Genomic DNA, 26,033 nt, shown 5'->3' on the forward strand with positions numbered 1-26,033 from the left:
GGGGCTCCTGTTTTGACCTTCTTCGTACTCGCCTCCCGCACGAAAATTGATTTCCTGAACGATTTGTCAACCCCTTGTCCCCTTGCCCCAACGAAAACTAGAAAATTTACCAGGCTAACAAAATTGTTTGGCCAACAGCAAAATATTCTCTAAACGGATTCTGAATTGTCGCTGACAAGGGTGTCGGACGTTGGCTCCAATTATGCATAAGCTCTCGCCCTCGGAAAATCACCCGAAAAACCCATTTCCGTAGAGGTGTTTGTGGCACTTTCCATTTTCAATTAGTTTGCCCAAGTGGGCGTGTGATTTTCAACACGAAAACCTCAGGAAAAAAAGGGGGGGAAATGCAAGAGGAAGCAAGAGAAAGGAGAAAGGAAAGGGTTTCAGAGGACAGGCAAAGCAGGGCTTTGGTAGAGGAGGGTACGGTTTTTGAAAAGGGTGAAAGTGAAAAGGCATTGCCTAATGTTTTTTAGTGGGTATTATTATTACCCTCAAGGACCCCTCTCTCTCTCTCTATCTGAGTCTCCTTTTCTGCCTGCCCCCATACTGGCCTTCTTCTGGGGTTCATTCTTGTTCCCTGCTGATAAGCTTTAATGTCCTTTCAGCGCCGTGTGGCGTTTCAATAAAACTTTATCATAATTGACATTTTAATGGGGCTTTGCGCGCGCAAAAAAATTCTAACAATAATGAAGTAAAGAATACAAAATGTTGGGCTACCGTTGGGGCTGTAATTTAAAATTTATGAAAAAGAAAGAGAAGGGAAAGGAGAGGGTGCTGCGGCGGCCCATAAACAGGCGCTGCGGTTGAAAGGTGCATAATGTGTGATAAGTGTACGGGGAGTACTTATCTATAGCGAATGAGTTGGGTTTTTAGATTCTGATGGGGGTTTGGGATTGAGCCTGGTGTTGGGGGTCTTCTTCCAGGGATTTCTGTGTCTAAACATACCTTCCGAATGGATTGTTGTAAAAAATGGGGAACAAAGTGAAGTGAATCTCTTTTGGCTCTTTGAACACCTGGCTTTCGAAAGATATTAATGATATTTTAATTATATCAAGATTTACAAACAAATAAAATCAAAGAGAATATACAAATTATTAAGTTTTTTCAAATTATAATATGTACCAAGGCCCATTTTCATCGTTCTTTTAATGCATCTTTTAATTCCATTAAGTTCTAAAATATTTGAAAACCCCACCCGTTAATATATATAAAACCTTTTAATGCAAAAAAATGAGTGAAAAAGTGTAAAGAAAAGAAAAAACTATGAAGAAAATGTATGAAAAAGTGTATAAAAATGTAAATATCTATAAAGTGTATGAAAAAATATAAGAAAGCAAAGGGAAAACTCCAGAAAATGTATAAAAAAGTGCTTGAAAAAAGGAAAAACTTATCAAGAAAATGTGCGTAAAAGTGTAAACAACGAAAAGGAGATAGAAAAGAAAATTATCAACGCCATCAATCAGGAAAACCCCTTTTCTTGCCTTTAGGAAAAATGTTGGCTCGCTGCGTGAGCTATCAGGGATCCTGCGACAACATCAATGGCATCCTGACGCGCGACTATGCCAAGGTTTGTATGTGAGGGACCAAAAGGAGTTGGCTATAAATTAATTAGTAAACTAAAGAAATGGCAACCTTTTGTCTCTCAACAAAGTTTTATTTGTAGTTTTCAATGAGAAAAAAAGATGGAAAATGCAAAGAAAAGTAGCTATAGAGAATCTTGTTGCATATTCCCGTTTGTATGTATGCTGCAGACAGGACACACAGCGGAGTCTCTCTGTGATGCGAGTGGCATATCTACTCGTATTGTAAGCCATGGCCAGAAAGACTTGCCACAGTGACACTGACATTTGCACTTTTGCCCGCCCGCACGGCTATTTTCCAGTAACAAGTTTTTCAGTTTATTGTCCGAAAGCCCTGAGCCAAAGCCAATGCCAAAGCCGAAGCCAAATCCTGAGCCTAAAGCAGAAAAAGAAAAACAAGCGAAAACCAAAAGGAAATCAAAGGCAAGGGCAATAATAGTACACCAAAGAAGATGTTAGAGACTGAGGAATACCTCTAATGCAGATTTCTAGAATACGTATATCGGCAGAGTCCGTGGGAGAAAAGGAAGAGGCTTCCCAAAGAATTTTCCTGGAATTTCTTTTAGAAATTCTTGGAATTTATGAAAATTGGTAGGACTTCAGCCTCCGATCATAATAATTTTTGATATTTGGTTATACAACGGCAATATGTATAAAATCAGTAAAAAGGAGCCTCTTATCTTTGAAACTGTCGAAAATACAATATTTGTAAAATCTTTGGTGCTAAATTCTAAAATAAATATTGAATATTAATTGACGTCTTTTCCCTGGCGGATTTAATATATAAGTGTCTATTGTGATAGAATATACTTCATGCTGTTGTTTTTTTCTTCTAGTAATTATTACACGATCGTAATAAATTTCGTTGTTTAGGCATATAATATCATCATCTATAAAACCAATAAAAAAAAGCCCCATATCTTTCAAATTATACATGCGACAGACTATTCTTTATAGGAGAACAATTTTGATTTTGCATTGAAATCGTTAAAGATTCTACTTTAAAAAATCTACTTCTAGATGTATCATATATTCAACCTTAAAAAATATTCATCCATGAATACAACAATCCCTATAAACCCTTAAACTATAAGGTACTCGAAAAAAAAACTTGCATAAGCAAACTTTTCAGGACTTCTCATCCAGGGGCAAGTCCATTGTTGTGTGTTGTGCCTGTCCTGTTACCCGTGTGTCCTGTGTGTGGCCTCCCTTTGAGATGTAAAGCCAGCTCGTAACTTGGTGTGTGGCAACAACAAAATGGAATATGGCTAAACAGTAGAGGGCCACGGAAGGGAACATAAGGGAATATGGGCTCTAAACAGAGGGACAAAAGCCAGACAAAACAGTGGAAAGAAGCCCCCCCCGGAAAGGGGATTAAGAGTCAGAGATAGAGATAGAGAGAACCGACTCTGAAGGCTGGCAAAAGATAGCAAAAGTACAATGCAAGAAAGATATTTTTATTGCCAAAGCAAAGGCCAAACAAAATGTGTCGCCTGCATATGCAGAAGGAGGCAGACGGCGGTGCACAGAGTAAGTAATAGGAAGATGAGTGCCTCACTAGGATTACCATTGGGGGGCATGTGGCAGAGGACATGTGGCATAATAAAAACTATGTAAGGATGTGCCTAACGATGTGAGGGGCCAGCAAATGTCTGGGAAAGCTAATAATGCCCCGAGACCAGGGACCCGAGACCCGAGACCGAAACAAAAAGGAAAGTTCAAATACCCTAAAGGATCAGGGAAAGGTGGAAAAGCAAGAACGAGGCAAAAAACAATAGAAAGTGCCAAAGAAATGTTTTCTTTTAGAGTTTAGCATTTCTTATTGGCTGTCTGGTTCTAGAACTTTGCGGGAAAAGTGTATATTGTAGTTTTCAAGGAGGGGAAAAGGCAAGAAAAACTTGTTAGACTTTGAATTATTGTTGCCGTTTACTTAAGGCCTTTAATAGGATTTATTTATTTACAACTTTTGCTTAAAAATTAACTTATTTTGTTTTGAAATATCGAAAAAATTTCTAGATATTTTAAATATATTTTTTAAAAGAAAATTAAGCTCTCGTAGAATTTAAATATATTTTTGTATAATTTTAGCGTAATTTCCTACAGAATTTGTAGGTCCATATAATTATTTTCTATTTATCTGTAGCATAATGCCTTACAAAATCCACATACCCTCAGTATCTGACGGATAACTCATCTGGCTCATATGACATTAAATCACAGAAGTCCTAGCCCATAATAATTACATATATATCTAATAAAAATGTTGAAAGGCAAGCAAATAAAGTTAGGGCCAAAGAAAAACAAGCAGGGAGGTCTAGCCGGCTCTTTTAATACCCTTTACTAAAAGAGATTTGGTCTACTGTATCATTAAAATAGCAGGAAGGTCACTTCACGACACTCTGCACTTCTAAGTGTTCAGTTTTTAAATTGCCATGTACTCAGATTTTTGTGTCGATGGAGCGTTCCACCGCTTTTCTATGGAATTCATGATTATTCCTTAAAGGGTATTAATATGAAAGACATTTCCGAAAACAGAAGGAAACTGAATCAAATATATAAATGTAATAGAGAGAGAGATGGAAAAGATATGGCCAATGCACACACACACACAGAAAACATATAAAAAGGATTCGTGTTGCCACAGATTTTCTTAACGACCTCTCGACAAGACTCCTCTGTCTTCCTTCTCCTCCTCTTGGGGGGAGGCTGTGGATAAATGTCTTCAATTTTAATTTGTTTGCCTATTCCTTGGGTTTCCTTGTGCATGTGTCCCTGTCTCCTCCGCTAGGAGCAGAAGGAACTCCTCTCTTTCCCCAAGAAAAGAAGGAAAATGGCTAATGATTTCCTGATAACCCAAAAATCTGTGTGCAAAAGAGATTGCAACGTTGTGTGTGGTGCATCTACATCCGATGGGACAGCTGTGCGGAAGTGCACTCTCTCGTATCTGCATGGCCCTTAATTACAGCCTGAATTTCCCATTAGACTGTCATTTAGTCGCCATTTATATTCATATATACTAATACACGTTTCCCCTCTTTGCAGATCTACACGGACTGGGCCAACTATTATCTGGAGCGTGCCAAATCAAAAAGAAAAGTCACAGATCTCTCTGCAGACTGTCGCGATGGGCTGCTGCTGGCGGAGGTTATTGAGGCTGTTACCAGCTTCAAGGTGCCCGATTTGGTCAAGAAGCCAAAGAGTCAACAGCAAATGGTAGGTGGAGAAGATTTTTCTAACAATCTAACAATAGAATTTATTGAAATTTCTGCCTTTAAATGCGCCAGACCAGAAACCACATTAAATGTAGAGGAAATTTTTAAAGTTTTTGTAGGGAAATTTAATTTAAAAATTGATAAAATAAATATAAGAAGGCTTTTTATAAATTAAACCATAATTTCTGCATGTAGAAAAAATTTAATAGTTTATAGATGGAAATTTTACTAAAAAATTGTTTAAAAATATATAGGAAGAATCGTATATTAAATGAAGAAATTTAAGGAATTGAAGAAAGGTTATTTATAACATAAAAAGAACCGTGCAACAAATGATAATTGCATTTAAAATTGTTAAAAATTAAGTTATGAAATTTAAATGCATCCGTATGCCATTTTAAAATCGATTTTATTTCTTTAAGAGCCATTTTGGAGTTTTTGTTTTAAAGTAACAAACCTTTTGCTTACTTAAACCTTAAGTTAAATGGTTTTTAGTGCTAGAATTAATTTCCCCCAACAGTTTTTACCTGCAATCAATAATCCGTCTAGAAGGTTTCCCATTCGATTAACTCGTTTTTGATTAATTCAAATTAAAAAAAGTCTTCACAAAAGGCTTCCACTGCCTGAAGGAATACTCCTGGCACACCTCGTACTGCCACTGCGACGATGACTGGCACTGGGACTAGCAATGGAAGTCCTTTGGCTTTTGCCTCATAAAAATACGTGAAAAAATCCTAAACGCCAGTGAATTTCGCTTGCACAGAAAAGCCGTGTCCCATGAGTCATTCTACCATTTTTTGCGTTAATTGTTTTTTGAATGACAAAAACAAAGTAGGAAGAAAAGCACACACAGAAAACCCGCTGCCGTACCGCTGCCTGGGCCTGGGCATATGCAAATGCCGTGGCATCAACGTGAAAATATTTCCCGCACACACACTCACGTTTCGAGTGTGGTGTGGCATGACAGAGGGAAGGGGCGTGTGGCATGCATTTGAAAGGTGGATACGTCATCTATCCATGGATGACAAAACTTTTTTTGCACCGAACTTCAGGGAAATTCAGTTACGGGAGTTGGAAAATGATGATTTCCGCCGCACTAAGCAATTTCGGGTGGACAGGTGGCAGGCAGGCGGGCGGGCAGACAGTCCTGCAACTGCCACATGGACTCTGCCACGGCATCTGCCTCTCGGATCTCTGATTGAATTTAGATGAGGATTCGGATGCTGCTGTGGCTGCGGCTACGGATGATGATGATTTTCGAGAGCTGCAGCCAGTTGTTGCACTTCATTGCATTTATGAAATTAAAATTAAAAAGTTTTCCCTCCCATTCGGGGAGATATTTTCCCTGGTAAAAAGGCGGCGGGAAAGCTAGAAAGTGGGTAGAATTTTCGTCTACCTTTTCTTCGTGTGCAGTTTTTCTTTTAACTCGCGCCGTCTGCTACGTGATGGGATTTCCCAAAATGTTTTCCTTCTCTCTAGGAGGCTCGCTTTGGCAGTTTTTAGAATGGTGCTCCTAAATAAGGTTGTGCGCCAAGGCTAAGGGTACGTCTAAGGAATGTTTATACGAGTACCTTAAGAGAGGGTATTGTCGGTTTGGGATGATGTCTGCTACTAAATGATGGAAGATGGATGGACAGCAGGCCTCCTTTTGTTCTATATTCTGCAAATGACTTGTAAAATTCAGGAAGGAACTACCATATCCTATAGTTTTCATATGAAGAACGTTTGAATAAAATTACAAATCTATTCGTTGTTAGAAAAACCATCTTAATTTGAAAGGTTTATTAACCCGACACTGGCTATTGTTTTTCATATGTAAAAAACGATCAATATCCGGTTACTAATCTGATAGTTAGGATAGTTATAATAGGTGCTTTCGTAAAGATTTTGGAGCAATTTATTAAATCTTAAACACAGTTAGAGCATTATATCCAAGATCTTTCATAGATACAATCTTTAAAAATTAAGTAATTTTTATTTATAACTTTTTTATTTCCAAAGGTTTTTCCTCCAAATTGTATAAAGTGTAGTTTTCTGTGTGTTTCGAACTATTTACCAAATTTAATTCAAATTTTATGAGTGTATGGAAGAATCGATAGAGAGTAGTTAATTAGAAGATATTTCCACAAAGGCTTTGAATATCTACTCTTATATGTTTTTCTATCCACTCAACAAATTGTATCCAGATCGTATGTGAGTATCCCAAATTGCTCTTGAAGGAAAGAGATGTAAGGGTATCTGAATGTTCTTCACCCAATTCTAGCTTTCCTTTTTTCGGTTTCCTTTGCTCTAAACTGAATCTGCGGCAAGTTCATTGCCGAAATATAGAAAAACCCCAAAGAGAGGGAGAGAGAAAGAGAGACAGAGAGAGAGTGGAGGGTCCATGAAATAAAAATTTATTTCAACTTTGTCAGTTTTTGGTTTAGTTGACGTTTTGCATATTAAATAGAAACAGAGAGAAGGAGGAGCTCTCTTTGAAAGAGATGCAGAGACAACAGAAAGAGAGGCACTGACACACAGAGAAAGAGAGAGACAGAGACGACCATCGAAAGACAACAAATGAAATCGCAATAGACAAAAAAAGAAGAGTCTTTTGAGAAAATGATAAGCTCAGCTAAACGTGCACCCGTTGTGTGGCACGTGATGCAGCAGCAATGAAAAATATCTAAAAACAAAAAAAAGGGAAAACAGAACCGAAAATAGCGGCGGAAAAGAGCTGACAAATTGCCAAACGAACTGTGGGCGTGGCAGTGTCGCGTTGACGTATGTGACATGGGCGCCAAATTGGGTTTATCCTTGGCCCGGCTGCACCAAGGAGGAGTCAGTGCAACATTTCTATATGTCATTGAGGCAGGGAGTAACAGTCGGAAGAGATTCAGGAGCAGTAGCAGGCCCCGCAGTAGATTCCTGCTACTAACAAACTCAATTTGCCAATTTGCTCAGAAATAAATATATCGAAATAAAAAAAATAGGAATAGGAAACGGAAAATAAAGGAACTGAGGTGCTCCTCTAAATTAGTTGGTAGCATGCGAAAAATTGTTTGTATTTCTGTCTGGCGTATGGGAGCCCCCATATTCCCCATCTCATGGATGCATCAGGAGCTTTTTTGTATGGAATAAACGTTTGAAAAATATCTGCCGGCATGGAATTGTCTGTTTATTCAAAAATAATATTTTTCCCAATCGAAATTTTTTAGAATTTTCAGTGAATTTTAGCGAAGTTTCAATCAGTAAATATGCTTCTTTGTTTTCCATGCGTATTGTGTTTCATTCTTTAAATTAAATCTACCCAAAAAGCAATTTTTTTTTAAATTTATACAAATATAAACATGATACATAAAATAAAAAATAATTATACATACAAATAAATTATAAATATAAATATCACTTGTAGGATTCTTGATTCGTTTGGTATTAGTTCATTTTACCTAATTTTTTTGTCTTCTATTACATATGTGCATATATTCTATAACTTCTTGGTGAAAGACCGACCCAGAACCTTCTTAATATTTCCTTGAATACATATATTGCATGTAGGGCGGCTCTTATGGTTCTATCATACCCTATTTTATGTATATTTACCCCCTAAGGAACGCATCTTGCTCTACAGCTAATTGTAGACCCTTTCTAGAACCAATTTTGATGTGTGCTTCCTTTTTTTACTACTTTTTATAGTAGATAGTATTATTATATCTACTTACTTTCCTTCCAAAGTATCTTTTTTAACATGTAACTATTTTTGTAAACCTTTATCTTTCGTTAAAGCCTTTCCTGTCCCTTGATTGCCTGCTCACAAAATACCACCAATAAAACCGCCTCCAATAAAACCCTCTCCAGCGGTGCCTCTCCATCGTTTTTCATTCCTTCAAATACCCCCCCGGTAGCAGCTCTAGAGTACTCCATCTACTACTCGTATCTCAGTAGAAACCCTTCGAGAAGCACCTTCTAATACCCCATTTCAATAGATACCTTTCATAGCCAGTCGAAGCCCCTCCGCCACTGCATTCCTCATTCATATCCTGTGCCTCTCTCATAACAATGCCCATATTCCATGCCGCTTTTCCCCCCTAGCGCTCGCTGCAGTTCGTGTTTTTCCATTTTCCATTCAAAGCAAGCAAACAAAAGCATTTGAACAATTTTTCCATTTTCCTGGCTGCCCTCCCATTTGTTTTTCATATTTGCATGACGAAATGAAAAATCAACGCTTCAGCCGAGACACGAACCCACCAAAAAACAAGGGAAGAAAGGAAGGAAACCCTAGGGATGGAATGCCTGCGATAGAATGTGTGGCAGGACAGCCCAGAAACATTTGCAGAAATTCAATCAAAAAACAAATAACACGACGGACGGTGTAGTGGAGAGGAGAGTGTGGCCGCCATTAAGTGGAGTGTTGGAATAAAGTAAATTTTATCAACTTTTAAATCAAATATTAAACTTTAGCCCAAGGTTTTTCCTTTACCCAGGATGAAGGCTTTTTCTTTTCTTCACTTACGAAAAGTTTGTAATAAAGTTTTTCTTAGTCTCTCGCTTCTTTTTTGCACCAATGCAAACTCTTTACATGAGGGTTTTTCTTGGTTTTTCCCTTACTGGTTTTTCTCCACTGGTTTTGCGTTTTTCTCTCTCTGTCGACTGCAACACGTAGTGCACTTTTTTTTGTGTGCGACTTTCTGCAACGTTTTTCTAATGAGTGACGACGACACGAGAGGCAGGCAGCCGGCAGTAGTAGTACGTTCTGTGGGCGGGAGGTGGTTCTAGTCAAATGTGGGCACGGAAAAAACCGAGAAAAAGTAAAATGAAAACTCTTGAAAAATCAGCGAAACGTAAAAGTGTTCAAAGTCAACTTTGGCGTCGACACAAGTGCCACACCAGAACCAGGAAAAACCTCCAACATAGGAGGCACAGTCACAGCAAAAAAAGTCCACCCAGAAGCCTGTAAAAACTCCACAGAAACCAAAGTCGAAGTAGTTGAAAAAAACCAAATTAAAGACCAAAACATACACCAAATTGACTTTAAGAGAGTTCTGTGGGAGAATTGCATGAAAGGGCTGCCATTTTCTGGGAAAAGTTTAACCAAAAAATTGAACATCCTTAGAGTTTTGTCAACTCGGAAGGAGAGAAGGACAGTTTAGGTTTCCAAAGGCCTAAGATTTCAATACGAGTCCTACTGGGATAGAGCTATAGTAGTTGAGATAGAGAGAGGGGTACGAGTCTCACTAGGAGAGGGGATTGAGCGAAAGACAGATCGGTGATAAGTTCTAGTTGAGTACATGACGGATACGAAAATATCACCCTAAAACGCTAAGCCACACTGGTTAAGAGAAAGCGAAAGATAGAAGAGAAACCTGTGGAATTAAATTTCATTCAAATAAAAGATCCCAAAAAACAATTAAACGTTTATTTATAATCATTTTGATCAACGCGAGTCTCACTAGGACAGAGTGAGAAAGAGAGGCATCTTTGAGTATGCAGAAATCTTCTCTGAAATCTTTCGAATATTTTAAATACCCAAAGTCCTTTCCTTAAAGCCTCTCTCTGCCATCCAGATCCAGACCGAGTCATTGTCATAACAAAAGGCGAAAATTTGTGCAAATTTACTCGAAAATGAATTTTACTACGGCACTAATTTGATTTCCACTTGGAAGGAAATCGTAAACAAAGGAAAGCTACATGTGGAGGGAAAGTCAAGCCGAACGCCAGGCCCAAAAGGTAAAATGGGAAAATGGGCAAAAGCGTGCCGCTCTCAGGGTCTGCAGCTGCAGAGATTTTCCCAATCAAATATGTAAATAACGTTGGACACCAGTGTGTGCGTCGTGTGTGGATGTGTCTTAAAGGGAAATTAAATCAAAATAAGCACATGCCTCGTGTGTCTTATATAATTGCCTGTCTTTTTGGCTTCGTCCTTTTCGGTCCTGCTGCTGGGTCTCGTGTCTGCTGTCTTTTGCAGGACACTGCCTTTTGTAGCCAATTTTCAATGGATTTTTAATGGATTTTCAATGGATTTCCCCCCTCGATTGGGGGGTTTTCCTCTGTCATAAGCTGTTTTTGCTTCAGTTATTAGCAGAAGACAAACATCCAACCCGTAAACATCCATACAGCCCAATTATTATGTAATTAAACTAAAACAATAGCACGATTTAATGCGCTTCAATGATTTGTATGCATACACGTACACACATAAATAAGTATGTGCTGTATATCCTCTTTTCTAAGGAGCAAAGTCCTCTCCTTGTTGTTCTGCATAAATGCCCAGATTGAAGTGCAGTGAAAAGAACGTAGGAAATGGTTGTTTGTGGGGGCGTTTTCCTTTTGGGGTCTTAAGCAGATTTAAGTGCTTAAAAGGTTGAGTAAATAATACTATGGAAATTTGCCTTTGGGGATGCCAATTGATGGATGGAAAAACTACAGAAAATTTTACAGAAATTAGAGAAATTTAAATTGCAAAGCCGAAAATTGGTGGGGAATACTTTAGTTCATATTAAAGTTATATTTGCTCTTACTTTTGAAGGAACAAATTTTCTAAGCAAAGTGGGAAACTCCATTCGATTGATATAAAACATTTGTAAGGGATTATTGAACAGAAAGAATTATAATTGTAGAAATAAAATTCAAGAATTTATTCATTACTTAATGTGTTTGTTGTAATGTATCTCGAATCTGTGGATTCTTCAATAGAAATCCATACAAATTATGATCAGTAACATTTCATTCAAAAATAATCTGAACATCAAAAGATCTACCGAAAGAAATATCTATTAAAAAGATTTAGATTTATCTATCGATATGAATATCTTATTGAATAAGAATATTATTAGCAATAAAAATCAAGTGAAAATCGAAGATTCTTAATGATTTTTCAATAGAAAATATTATTTTCATAAAAGTAGCTAATATTGGTGCAGAAAATGATGCGAATAATATTTATATCCCGGAAATAATCCAATACACGCACTTTCTTATATTTTCTTCAAAAAGTTTTCCCAATTTTCGAGCAGATTTCTATCTTTTTTGTCGACCAATATTTCTTTTTATATTCATCCAGCTTTTTTCCTTAGTGGAATTTTCTTTTGTTTGTCTACAATTTCCATTCAAAAATTGTACTAATGATTTTGAACAATCCACATCAGTGCCTTAATATTTCTCTCTACAGATTTTTCTCCCATTTTCAGAGTTTTCCCTCCTGAATTTTGTACAAATTTCAGCTCTCGTTCGTGCCTCAAGTGGTTGCACATTGAAACCCACTTAAGCTACGAGTAAATGCAAATGCATATAAAAAATATCCTCCTTTCGTTGGCTTTCTAGCTTTCTCTTCTCCACAACTCTCCTCTCTTTTCTCCCTCTTCTCCGTTCTCTTCACCTGTCAGCCATTTTCCAATGTTCAATGGGGAAAAGCTTACGTTTGCTTTATCTAAAATGAAATCTGCTTAGGTGGCAGGGAAAATGGGCGGAAAGCCCCACCTCATGTGCCGCATTCTGGCCCATTCTCTGCCACATTCTCTGCCCCATTCCCCTTTCGATGTGGGCTTATGTGCATTACCCATAGAAGGAATGCAGAGCGGGCGGCTGGGGGCATGCAGCATCTGGCAGCATCTCGAATTGAAGTTCATTAATGCATAAGACTTTGATTTATTTTTAGGGAAATTTCCCAAACCCATTTCCACCTTTCATTCTTCTGACTCTTCTGGCAGCCGTTTTCCATGTTTTCTTGTGCTTCAAATCTCCTCCTTCAGCTCTCATTTTCCTGCTTCATTCATCCGCCGCGTGCCTCGCATTTTGTTGCCTCATGTTTTCCCTCCTGTATTTCTTTTATTTCTTCATGTTTTCCCTGCTGTAAACAATGCATAGTTTTTATCGCTTCATTAAAGTTTTACAAGCCCAGAATGCAAAGCTTTTTCTTCTGCTCTAAATATTCGAATTCTGTAAATTTAGTCGATATTTCTGTTGCACAATCGTTCGGCAACAAAAGACAAGGTTTTTCTCTTTTTTTCCGAAACAAAAGAGGCAACGTTTACGGTCTAAAGTTTAAACAAATGAAAAAAAAAAATAAAAACTGTTGCCACACGTTTTTTTTTGTTTTGTTTTGTGTGAAAGAAAAAACTTTTGTAACCACAAATCAGGCGGTAAAAACTTCCTGGGAGGCCGATACCCAACCGATGGCAAGAAAGGCCCATGGCTCCTCCGTTTTGCACGTGCAGCAGCCATAAATTCCCGGGCACAAATTAAGTTGTGGCACAAGGAAAGCGGCAGCGCAGAAAGAGGAGGCAGAAGACGGGGGAGGAGGCAATAGTAGGAGGTGGGAGGTGCTGCAACAGCAAGTGTGCCCTGTCCAGGCAGCCAATCAATGGATGCTGCTGCTGCGCCTTCTGTTGCATAAATTAGTCGCTGCCGCCGCGTGGCACGTGATCCCCAGAGAGAAACACAGAGAAACTTTCAAGTACAGTTGTGCCCGTAACCGTGCCGAGCCCCCGCATTAAAGTGGCAGCAGTTCCATTCTTTTCAATTAGAAATATTACCACTCTCGTGTAAGCCCCTGGCCCTAAGCGGCTCTCTCGTATTAGCCGTAAGTTTTCTGTTTGGTCAAATGGTGCAGCAGTGCTGGAGTGGCGGTGTGGGAGGAGTACTTGACGAAAGTTTTGTTTATCATACGCCATGTACGCCGCCACACACAGGACCTTCTCCTTTCCGAGAAGGACCCTCGAAACTGCACTGCCAATGAGGGGATTACGAGTATTTTCTCTTTATTTTGTTTGTTTGTTTTTGTTTTACTCTGAAGTGCACTACACGGAAATGTCGGAGTATATTAACTTTAATGAGTGGAAAGGGGAAAGAGTACTTAAGGGATGTTTAAGGAGAGTTTAATGGCAGTTTAATGCCAATTATTGTATGTATTGTGCAGGAAAGTGAGGGATTTAATGGGGAATTTAATGTATAGTTTTTTGAAAGCAAGTGTTTTTTTATGGTAAATTCGTAATTAATTGCAATACAAATTGTAGAAATATAAGAATATTATTGTATTTATTATTTGTATTTGATATATACAAATTATGGACTTTAGATATATTTTACATCAATTTAAAAAAAATTCTTTTAAATTCAAGATTTTGATGAAAAACACCGCATGAGAAGATATTGAAAAAAATAATTAATATGTTTAATAAATATTTTTTCTTTCCTGAATATCAGAAATATATAAAGATTTGATATCAAATCCATATATAAATATCTCTATCCCCTATCTACATATATATCTTGAAAAGAATAAGAATTACATGAAAATCAAAAACACATGAAAAAAGATAGACAGGCCTTGGGATTCATAAATTGTTTCCTTGTGGATCATTTGTTTCTTCAGAAATGAACATTTCCTTGAACAATTGCACACCTATAAGCTTATTCGTTAGATTCATACCTGAAAGAGTCCCAAAATTCTTACAAGGAAATATATCTACAATTAAAGACAGCCACTTATCTGTTTTTAATCTATTTTATTTCATAATATATCTGTATTATTTTTAAGAGTATTCACCGTCCACCCTTGACGTTTTCCAAAAGGGATTTTCGTGTTTTGTTGTTTTTCAGCTGCTCATTCGTCAAAGTTTTCCTGCTGTGCCAAAGCTTTCTAATTACAAATGTAAATCCCCCTCTCGTTTCGTTTCGTTTGGGGGAACTTTGTTTAGCTTTTCCCCCGCCCGCAAAAGGAAAATGGAGGGGGTGGAAAGTTTGGTCTGGTCTGTCTGTCGTTTGGTACTTAGCTGTGGTCGGTACTATGATAATTGTCATTGGCTTTGGACCATGGACCCTGGACCATGGAACATAGGGAGATAACTAGCCAGAGATACACGGATGTATCTGTGGGATGTCGTCTGTGGCCTGTTGCCCGCCTGCTGGGAGGCCAATGGCCATGGGTCTCCTGGTCTCTTGGTCTCTTGGTTTTCTGTCTGGATTTTTGGCTTTGGCTTTGGGATCTCTGCGGAAGTGTTTCAATTGCTGCTTAAGCCGCTTGAACTTTGGACTGTATCCAAAATGTTGGTCTGGCTGTTGGGGTTGTGTTGAAATACATTTCTATTTTCAGTATTTTTCCGAGCCGAAAAACTCGTCTTCTGGCAAACGATTCACGCACTTAATTAGACACGGGATGGGTGGATGCTGTTGCTCCTCTAATTGCAGCAGCCCCCAAAACTACTCGACTCGACTTCAAACGCCAGTGGCATGCTGCGACCTCATTTCGTATGTGGCATCTATATTTAGAAGGCAAGATCTCTGTGGTCTAGAGACTTGTACACTTGCCTCAGTCTGTGGCTCTTTTGGGCCACAGGTTTTCGAACCAACGAACCATCCGACTGCATATATCTTTTTCCCGGCTTTATTTTGGAAATTTATGTGAATCGAACTGCCCGTTGACATCGTTTTGTTTTTGGAGGCCACAGAGAAGTTCATTGCAATTTATCACGGGGCCAAAGCCACCCACATGATTTAAGTGTGGCATTGTCCCAGAGCGGTGTCGAGGGGGGTTACAAGGCGATTCACGATCCATGGAACGAATGATCTGTGGAACGACCGGGGGGAACGATCACAGCATGCTGCAATTTTTTGACGATTTTTTGCGATTTTTTGCGATTTTATCGCGGGTACAATGGACTTCAGATAAGGTTGGACAGATCTTTTATGAAAAAGAGTGATCAATGATCAGAGTGAATAAAGAGAGATTGTGGCGCATTAATCAGTGGAGCTAATTATTGGGAACGTTGGTTTTATGATCGTTTAAGATTGTTTTATGAGGAAATTTTAATAGATATATAAACAATTTGTTAGAACAAATTTAATTGAAAATAGATTGCTTTGCTGGATCAGCTGATCATTTGCGCATATTTTGCATAATCATTTATGTTTTTCAGGAGGAAGGTTTTTTCAATTACTTAAAAAAATATCGGCTTAGAGGATCACGATCAGACGAAAGGTTGATAGATCACTGAAAAACTATTTTCTTGAAGAAAGACCACTTTGGAGGATCAATACTTGGGGACATACCAGCCAAGTCTAGTTAAGAAAGAGACTATCGTTCTGGAGAAGCAGTTGTAGGATAATTTATGACTACTCTCATAGGAGAGGAAACCTAATGATAAGTTTGCCAATCCCCACGAAGAAACCAGGGACTTAAAAGATATACATATAACTCAAAGGAGATACAAGTTGTATTCAAACCTATTACCGACCCGTTACAATTGGAGAACTTTTACACGAATATACTCCTTCCTAAAGAGTGTTCTTTCAGACCACCACAGTACTCTGAAATCACTTCTCTTTCGCTTGATATTTTTGGCAGTAAAAGATCGTGATCATCATATAGATTTATTGACAGCCACACATTTTGCCATTCCATTCAAATGGCTATGGCTCTCCCGTTGCCGTTTTGCGGTTGTTGTGGTTTGTTGTTTACGAGTTTCTTTAATTGTCTGTGTTCTGTGCGGATTCCGCCCTGTAAATCATAACTGAAACGAACATGGAACCCAACGCCACATCGTGGCCTACTTTCCGAGAGAGGTTCCCCTTCAACGAGTCTTCTGTTCTTGTGTTTTTTAACTGCCTTTTGTTCAGTGCACGTTTTTGCAATTAAAATTTATGAAACTATTGAACTCTGTTGCGGATTTTTTAATGAATGAAACGTACGCCATAGATCCGTTGATGGGTCGTTCGAATGAGTCGAAAGAACAACCAAAACAATCACAAGAATAAAAATAAGAAAAAGATCCATCAAAAGGGGCAGACAATGAGATGCTGTGATGCCCGGGTACCTCTTTGATGACTTATTGAAAATTCCATTTAAAAATTGTTTACTCATTGCAGAGCCGAAGCGATACAGCAGACAAGCTGTGGCTCTCTTTCTCGCTCTTACACCCCCACAGCTGTCAAGAAAACAAAAATCAGACATATTTTGAAGAGTTCGGAAATGTGTTTATGTCTGTTGGGGATTGGAAGAAGACAGAGATGGAAACTGTTCCCGAAAACAGTCCATAAAATGTTATGAATGCAACATGTTGCAAAGATATTGGGATTATGAAGTGTACGAGTAGATATTTACACAGTTCTGTTGATTTTGTGGCCGATCCTAATGTCATATACAGAAACTTTAAAAATTCCTTTGAAAGAATCATTTATTTTCTACAAACTTTCCCTTTGAAGGTACAAAATGATCAGGATATCTTATAGCACTTATTTGATAGAAAAATATAAATTTTAGCTTTTTTCCATTTAAATTATTTAGAAAAAATAAAAATTCTATAATTTATCATTTGTCCATTAACATTCTTTGCAACACTATTTCTTATAAAAAATAAAACAAGCTAAATAACGCTAAGTGCTCATCTCCCTTGCCCCTTTAGCATTTTCATGTCTAGCAACAATGCGTACTACATTGTTAGCATCAATCGATTCGCTCGTCTGGCAACACAATAAACCTGTCTGGCAGCCAAGTGATCAAAAGCAACATGTTGCTTGCAGCCCAGCTGTTGCGATCAGTGCACAAACAAAACACATGATAGCAACAAAAACAAGAAAAAAACATTTAAAACGAAACAAAAAATCGGCCACAGCAACAAAAACATCACCAAAAGCAGAACAAAGATCGGCAACATCTCAGGCAGCAACAGAAACAACAGAAGCGGCAACAATGTTGAGCTGAAAACGAAGTCAAAACCCGAAGTCGAAATGAAGCCGAAGAATCGATGTCACGATCAATACGCTGTTCCTATCTCTTTCTGTCGTGTGGCTTTGATTGTTGTTCTCTGTCTTTCGGTTTGTTTGAGTCGGCGCGCCGGCTGCGATTCAGAACCGCCTGTTGCCGCAGTCTCGGCAGTCGGTTTTCGCTGCCTCCAGTAAACGCAAGCAAAACGCGCGCGTTTTTTAAACGATTAAGCGCGACTTTGATTGAAAAATGCATGAAATTTGAGCCAAAAAAAGGTTTTGGCAAGGAAAAAGCCACAAGTGAAGGCTTCGAAGAGTGACAAGTGGCTTGAGGTATAAAAAGTGGCTAAATAAAGTAACTAAAACAATTCAACACGCGATTTCGATTGAGAAATTATAAAAATAAGAATAGAAAAAGCTTCTACGCTTCTTTCAAGTGTCTTTACGTACAGAAAACCCCCCAAACGCAGTGATCTACAACAATTTCGCCCAGTGTATTTGCTGATTTCATGCAAATTTCTTCGATCATAAAAAGCAAAGAAGCCACAATTTTCGTTCCATTTTGTTTAATTGCGCACTCGGTCGCTCCGTTCGTTGATTGCCTTAAATAAATGTACTGCAAATTCCGCAATAGATTATATCAATTAAAAAATATTCAACAAAATTGTGTATCGTCAAGTGTCTTGCTCCAAATTTTTGCTTTCGAATAACGAAACGAAAAATCATATAAAAAAGAGAAGAAGAAACCAAACCCCTCGACATATGCAGGTCAAGAGGTAAACCTCAAGTAGCCCACAGAAAACAACAGAAAAAACAACAAATATTTCAAGAGGTAAATGAAAATGTTATGACCCCTTGGGTTTTCCCTTTTGTTGGGCCTCTATTTTTGGAGATATTTATCAAATTTTACGAGAAATTAACATCAAATCAACATAAACAATGGAAGTCATAAAAAGGAAGTCAACACACGCATGCCACTGTCACATAAGCAGACCCTCGAACTCTCTGCCCCATACCCTGCTTTAGGCCATGGCCAGAACTAATTATCATGACACAACTGTCAAAGGAACGAAGCAGCAGGCTGCCTTTGACACGCCCCTTGTTAGGGCTATCGTCCTCCTATCGGATATTGCCTTTTTTTGTTGGCTGCGCTGCGTGTCCTGTTAGCCACATCACAGTTTTATGACTTTCACTCTTGGCCCGAACCCCGGACCCCGGCTCTATTCCTCTTTTGGCCTACACCTTTTTCACCTACATTCACATCATCGATTGTGTGCGTGTGTGTGTGTGGCCTTTTGTGGCCTAAGGCGGAGGTTACGTGCCCATATTTTCTAGGGAAAAACACGGGGACCAGCTGTGCAGCGGGAGGACAGCGCGTACAGTGGCGTAGGGTCGCCGCAGGGTCTCCGCAGGGGGTGCCTGCATTCGTTGTGAATGAAGTTACGAGAGGTGGGTGAGCGGGTAAAAGGTCATTCGGTGGAACAGATTTTGTTGTAAAGCGGAAAGAGGAATAAAGGAGGGAACCTGAATAGATCAATTAGGACGGTAGATTGCTATAGAGATCAATGGATGATAAATTACTAGGAGTGTAGATAGGATCTTTAATTTTAAAGGATTAATTGGGGAGAAAATCGAATAGTTGTTAGAAAGAAAGTACAAATATTGAAAGAACTGGGATTTTTGATGAAAAATGTGCATAAATATGCACAACTAAGGATAAATATTGGGCTTAAATCATAACTCCTGAAGATTGCGGTCGCTAATAGAAGATTTAATCTTTTCTTTGCATTTTCCATCATTTGAAGTTGATCTAAATCGTAGAGAATGACGTTTGCTGTGTGCATAAATCATTTTTATAGACAAATGTGCATAAATTATTCAATATTTTGATTTATTCAAGTCATAAATCAAAAGTTAAGTCATAATTATTCGGGTATTATTCAAAGTAGATGATGATTGAAAGTGATGCGTATATGTAATTTGAATGCGTGTTTTAAGAAGATTTATATAAAATATAAGATTATTGTCTAAAAGTGTCATAAGCTCTAGTTCCTCGAGCTGCATAAAATATAAATATAAAAAAACTAATAGTACCTTTGAATGGTTCCTTCTTTGATCAGTCTCAAAACTACTGCCAAAGAAAATATCCATAAGAATCCCCCGCTTGGAATGTTACCCTCTAGTACCAGGCAACTAGTTCCGCACTGGTGCCGCACTAGCTACCATTCTCACCTCCCTGGTTCCAGATCGATTACCCGCAATGTATTTCAGCGGAGAATTTAACACATGCATGTCCTAGGGCGGAACCACCCCTGGTTCCCGCTCGATTACCCTTCGATTACCCGTAGCTAGTTGCGCGGTAAACAGCGCAGAACTAGTTCGAGAGGGGTCAATTGACCCCTGTGGTTCTACAGGGTATATCCACCTACACCCCTGCCATATACCAATCCCCAGACCCCTCACATCATACTCTCCTCTGCTCTCCACTCCTCTGAAATTCATTTCATTTTTATTCCCATTTCTCGATCTATTGTTGGCCCAAGTTTATTGTCATTCTATTACCTCTAACAAACGAGTACGAGAGTATTGTTAAACATCCAATGGCCCCCCCCCTCACACACACACACACACACACACACACACCTATTCTTCGCATTGTTGACAATAAAATGCTCTCCATTCTGGCCAACAAATTACATAATTATAGCCACTTTGACCTTTGTTATCGCCGGCTTATTAAATTTCCATGACCACGAGCCCCAAAAACACTTTGGGTGGCACTAAAAGATTTCGTGCTTAAGCGCCCCCCGCTGTTGGAGCAGAGGGAAACCCAAAAGTCAATGCCTTGGCTATCTGTCAAGATTGGAGCTTCTGGCCAACAGAAATTTTTGCTTTTGGCTAGAGACCGACTAATGAGGTTTTATTTATCAATGACAGAGCGTTGCGATGGTCGGCGATTCGTCATTTAAGCCAAAGCTGAAGCTGAAGCCAAAGCCAGCGCCACGAAAGCCACTAAATTGAGCGTTAAATCGAGCTTGACTAGACTGTCGGAAAGAGAGCTTTAACCGTTGGTTAATTTAACAAGATTTAGCAGCCAAATAGAGGCTGGGGCGGGGGGTATCATCTTTTTGGCTAAGACTCTGCAACTCGGGTTGTTCCCCCGCGGGCCTCTATGGGCAGGCGGCACAGCTGTCAGCTGTTTTGGTCTAGACAACAGAAATTGGGGGCCTTTTTTCTGTCGCCAGATAAACCGCAGTGCCAGCCGCCGCCGCCGCCGCCGACTGTTGCAACGGTTTGGACTTACTTTGTGGACTTTGTGCCCCAGAGGTTGCAAGTTTTGTGTCGCTGTTGAAGCTGCTGCCTTGCCGATGATGAGTCATTCGGTGTGTGTGCCTTTTTGGGGTGTGTGCGTCATGTGGCATGACTTGGTGTTCGAGCTCTGAGAAATTGGATTAATTGAGAAGTTCACCGAAAATACTCTACAGATACAATAAACAAGTGTGCGGCAGCATAAATATATTTAATTATAAAGAAAATTGAGTTAATTAAAGGTTGGAGATTGATGGCGTGTGGGTTCGAAGGTTTGAAAGTCTCTTAAAAGTATTTGTTAATGTTTTCAACTCAAAGGAGTGCTAATTGTACTCGACTCGGTTCTGGTAATGTTTCTAATCGTAAATGATTCCAAACTCCATAATTTCATTGACTAATTTTCCCCCAAAGACACACAGAGACATCGAATCGCCATTTGTCCACCCCACTGACCCACTCCCAAGTGGGAGACCATTTGCCAATCTCTAATTATAGAAGTCTTTGGGAGGGGGGAGGAGGAGGGCTCTCCTTCTCCTAATTGGCAGAGACAGAATTTATGGCTACGAAAAACACTTTCCACACCTTTTTGCCACACATGCCACAGAGAGAAATAATTGGGAACAATTGAGCTTCGGGGCAAAATGTTTGCTGTTGCCTCTTGCCTGTTGCCTCTGTGTTCTGTGTGCAAATTGGACAAATGTGTTGCGGAAGTTGTTACCAGAGAAGCAACAACACACACAGCGATAGAGAGAAACAAGAGACACAGTTCCGCAACAAGAGAAAGACAGAGAGAGTGGGAGAAAGGTGAGGGAATTCCATTCAAATGCAAGCAAAGACAACTTCTCGTGACATGACATGACCGTGTTTTCGAGCAAGTTTTTTGCCTCTGGCATGGCATTTAATGGCTAAAACTACTGAAAACTTGACAATGTTCAATGCTCAGTGCTCAATGCTCGTCGAGTGATTAGCCAGCTTTTTTTTTCTTCTTGTTTCGGATTTCTCTTTGGGAGAAATTCACGAGGAAATGCAAATGCAAATGCAAAGAAAACGGTTGCCAAAAGAAACAGATTAGAAAATGGATGCAAATTTGATTGTTAGAAAAAGGACAGAGGAAGAATTGATTGGTTCACAATTGTTAAGTGATTTTATGGTATAATTAATGATATTTCTACGGACGGAAATTGGGGGATTTTTAGTACAAGGTTAGGTGATAGAAAAGGTTATTTGGGCCAATAGAAGTTCCTTAGTAGAAGGCTTATAGGAGGATGAACAGACCTTTAGAGGTCAACAATTATTGAATTTTTGATATTTCAGTTCTGTAACGGTACCTCCTTCAAATCGTATGAATTCGTACTGTATAGGCTCTATGGCTGGGATATGTTTTTTGACCAAAACATCAATAAAATAGTACGCTTAGTATCTACAAAAAATACCCATAATTTTAGAAATATAATTCCCAAAGATCTATTATAATATCTCAATATTAAAACACGAAAGGTTCCCAAAAAAGGTTATTCCACTCTTAAAATTCAGCTAAAATTCTCTTCAAATTCCTTAACCCCCTGCCAATGCGACATTCCCTTTCCAGGGAAATCCAAAATAATATCTCATTTATTTTGTAGCCTACAAAGATCGACTCATTTGTCATGCAGATACTGGGTACTCTTCGGCTGTTCTGTTCTTCTGTTCTTTTCCCTGGAACCCCAGACGCGTTAATATCTCATCATTAAGCAGCCGACTGGCCGTCCATCCGTCCGTCCATTAGTTTTGTCAACCTCTTTGTTGGCCGACGGCGGCTTGCCTTGGGGGAAAAACGGCACGCGTTACTACCGACCCGACAATCGGTCGACATTAAACACCAAATAAATTCATCAAAAAACCAAAGGTTCAAAGAACTGTTTGCCGGTTTAACAACAACAACAACAACAAACAAAAACAAAAAAACCGAAATAATGTTAAATGTTAAACCGGTTTTCAACACCTTCTCTCATACGAAACTTTCGTTGCTTGAATGCTGAGGAGGCGTTGACTCAGTTCCTGTGGGTCGGGTCTTTGTTGCAGTTCCGATTCTGTTTCTGCTGCAGTCAAGGTCGTCGTTGCTAGAGGTTTATTTGCGGTTTGTGGCACTCTGTTTGCCCAAGAACATCCTCGGGCTTAAAGGGGTTTAAGCTTTGTTTACGACGGGACGGCGATGCTAATTGTGGGGCATCAATAAAGAAAAGTTCAGACCGCACACCACGAAATGGCAGCCAATAAGCAGCCGAAAGGATCCACAAAGGGATTCCTCTTGGTGCCACATAAAGAACGGAAATGGGCGCTACAAATTAGCACCACGATTGCGAATCTCTCGCCTTGGCCTCTGGGGCACGGTGTGAACCAAAAATTGTGTTACCCCTTACCTCGGTAGTGGGTCTAAAAGGGTGTATTAGGCTAGATGGAAACTAGGAAAATAATCGTATTAATAAACGGATGTTTTGGTTTGTTTTTTATGATAAATTTAATTTTTAATTTATCTTCCAAAATTCCAGAAACTTGTTCAAAGAATATATAAATACATCGCGGTTTTTTATTTGGGTATCATTTAAATTCTAATCAGTACGGCCTTAAAATTTTCATACTTAATAATTTTTGTTATTCTCATTTTATTTTTTATTTATTTTAATTTTAAAGTATATTTCCCTTAGATATTTTAGGTATCTTAAAAATGATCTTCTGAAATTTTTTTAAAATTATTCAGAAATCAAATAAAACACCTGTTATTTTTTTATTTGGCTATTTACAATTTTCTTCAGTACGGGTCTAAAATGATTCTTCCTTTTTAATCTTTGTTTTTTTTTTAATTTAACTTAAATTTGATTTTACTAAGATATTTTAGGTAACTATAAAATTAATTAAATAAATAAACTCTTTATTTTTGTTTTTATTATTTAAGTTAAATATTTTCGACACTTTTAAAGATCGCTTCAAATTACCAACTACTTTTCCCCTTCCCCTCCATTAAAACCCATTACAGGTCCTCCTCTTGTCCATCATTCGACCTCCCTTGCCCTGCGGTTTTCGCTGTGTGGCCGGCCCACCAACAAATTTCTTGACAAAAGTAAACAAATTATTTGATTTCATTTATTGCTGTTTGTGGTTGGAGTTTTTTCATCTTCTTTTTCAGGGCTTGTTAGAGTAGAGGGTCCGCCGCCTCGCCATTTGGCGGCGAAACTTCAGTCAACAAACAAACGGTTTTATTTTTTATATTTCGTGTATTTTTGTTTTTTGTTTTCGTGGTGGCCCGCAGGGCAAAACATTAGCCAAAAGTTTCTGTGGGCAAAATTTATATTAATTATAGAGGGAGTGGATTTCCTTGCCCACAAGGAAGTTACTTCGTTGTTTAGGTAGCAATCAAAATACGTTTAATAACGGCTAGGGAATGGAATACTCATGAGTACTGCCTACAAAATGGAGCCACGACAGTGCGGCATTTCGCAGATACCAGATAAAGCCAAATGATTGAAAAGGGAGGCGGGGTTTTCTTATTTCGAGGAAGTTTTTTGGGCGAATAGTTTTTTTCTTAGAGATAGATTTTTGGGAGGTATTGGTGTGTTTTCTATTAGATTTAGGTAAGATATTTTGTGGTGCAGTATATTTATTATATTTTCTAGTATATCTATGGTATTTTCTAGTATCTTATGGTATTTTTTAGTCTATAAATTTTATTTCACGACCTTTTTTCCATTAAATCAGAAATGATGGCATATAATTTATAATCTCTAAAAAATATTATATTTCGAATTTTTCGTTAGTAAATTTTGATTAAATACTTTGAAAAATGTACTGAAAACCATAAAAATATGATGAATAAAAAGAATTAGGCAAGAATAAGGAGGATAAGATGTGAAGAAGAGTTAAAGAGAAAGGGAAAATTGATGTTGAAAGATGAAATATGTTTCGTGATAGCACAAAAAAATATATTTAGTGATTTATTTAGTCAATTAGTGCGATATCGGAAATTCATAGATTATTTGCATGCATTATTTTCATTTGATAAAATTTTGGTAGCAAGTCAAAACATATTTCGTGCAGATTCAATTCCTAAGTTTCCGTGAAAATTAATTTCAAGAATCAATGCATATATGCTACTAATTTTATTTATTTTTTGGATATTTTTCCACTTATTCTGGCTGGCTTTAGGCACACAGCCAACAGGCATACTAACAAAAAGCCTCCACCGAGAATTGCTAATTACTCAGACACTGCCCCCACCTCCCCCTCAATCGTGCAGTTTTTCCGCGAAATTGTGGAAATGTGTCACACAATTCCCGAATAGAATTTTCCCGTCGCGCGTAGGTGGTCGGAAATCTCTGATGAATAAAATTATGCTAAAGAGGCAGAAAACTGAAACCCCCTGCTGCAGCTGCAGCTGCAACTGAGAAATCAGAGATGCAGATTTGTAGATTTGCAGATTTGTAGATGCCACAATTGGAGGCGACTCCAAATGTAAGTGGGTGGCTTTACTGCTGTGTCTGTGTGTGTGTCATCATCATTAAACATCCCCAAATGCAATCGTAATCTGTGGCACGATCATCGTCATCATCATCATTGAGATTTATGTTTGTGTTTATGCTGCGGCTTGACATTTCCGCTTCTTGGCTGCGTTCTTCAATCAAAAGACAACGCGCGAAAAAGACAATCTGCACGTACCACAAAAAAATAACAACAACAAAAGAGAAACCCCCACAAGAAACGACTCTGAAACTTGCAACCGGACAAGAGTGACGACAATACGAGGCAAAGTGGCAGACAGACAAGACAATAATAAAAAGCAAACCAAGGCGATAAAAGATAAGGCACGTCGCGTCGGTGCTGCTGCTGCTGCTGATTGCAGCAGCCTCGACTTTGAAGTCGGAGAAGTTGCAATGGAAGCAGTCCATGAATGAGAGACTCCACTGTGAAGTACGTCGTTGAGTGACCATTGAGGGAGAGCTGCCACAGGGAAATGACGAGCAATTGTTCAATCTACAAATGATTGAGTGGAAGGAGGGCACTTGAATGGAGAACTGGAATCTCCTGCCTGCAAAAGGAGTAGATGGATAGATAGACGAGAAAATCGTTCACGTGCCATTAATTAAGGCATTAGAGGAGCTATCAATGAAGAGAAATTGAAGTGTGTATTGAATGATTGAAAGGCAATGAAGGTACCATTAAATAATGAAGAAATGTGGTTGAACCTGAAGGAAGAGTGGGTTTAAAGTCGTTTTGGAATATT

The 26,033-nt window shown here is 38.7% G+C and overlaps 1 protein-coding gene across 7 annotated transcripts in view; it reads left to right on the top strand.

Annotated features, from left to right (window-relative positions):
• sick (sickie) overlaps positions 1 to 26,033 on the top strand; it is a 207,843-nt gene that overhangs the window by 63,975 nt on the left and 117,835 nt on the right. For 4 of the 7 annotated variants that reach the window (XM_033380907.1, XM_033380909.1, XM_033380904.1 and 1 more), the window contains exon 2: positions 4,623 to 4,793. In XM_033380907.1, the coding sequence (XP_033236798.1) occupies positions 4,623 to 4,793 (171 nt within the window). Of the gene's footprint in view, positions 1 to 1,385; positions 1,568 to 4,622; positions 4,794 to 18,222; positions 18,303 to 26,033 lie in introns of those variants that run through there. The other 3 variants (XM_033380906.1, XM_033380908.1, XM_033380910.1) reach the window with 2 other exon arrangements.

The sequence above is a fragment of the Drosophila pseudoobscura genome, chromosome 4 (assembly GCF_009870125.1).
Source record: "Drosophila pseudoobscura strain MV-25-SWS-2005 chromosome 4, UCI_Dpse_MV25, whole genome shotgun sequence".
In the NCBI taxonomy this organism is placed as follows: domain Eukaryota; kingdom Metazoa; phylum Arthropoda; class Insecta; order Diptera; family Drosophilidae; genus Drosophila; species Drosophila pseudoobscura.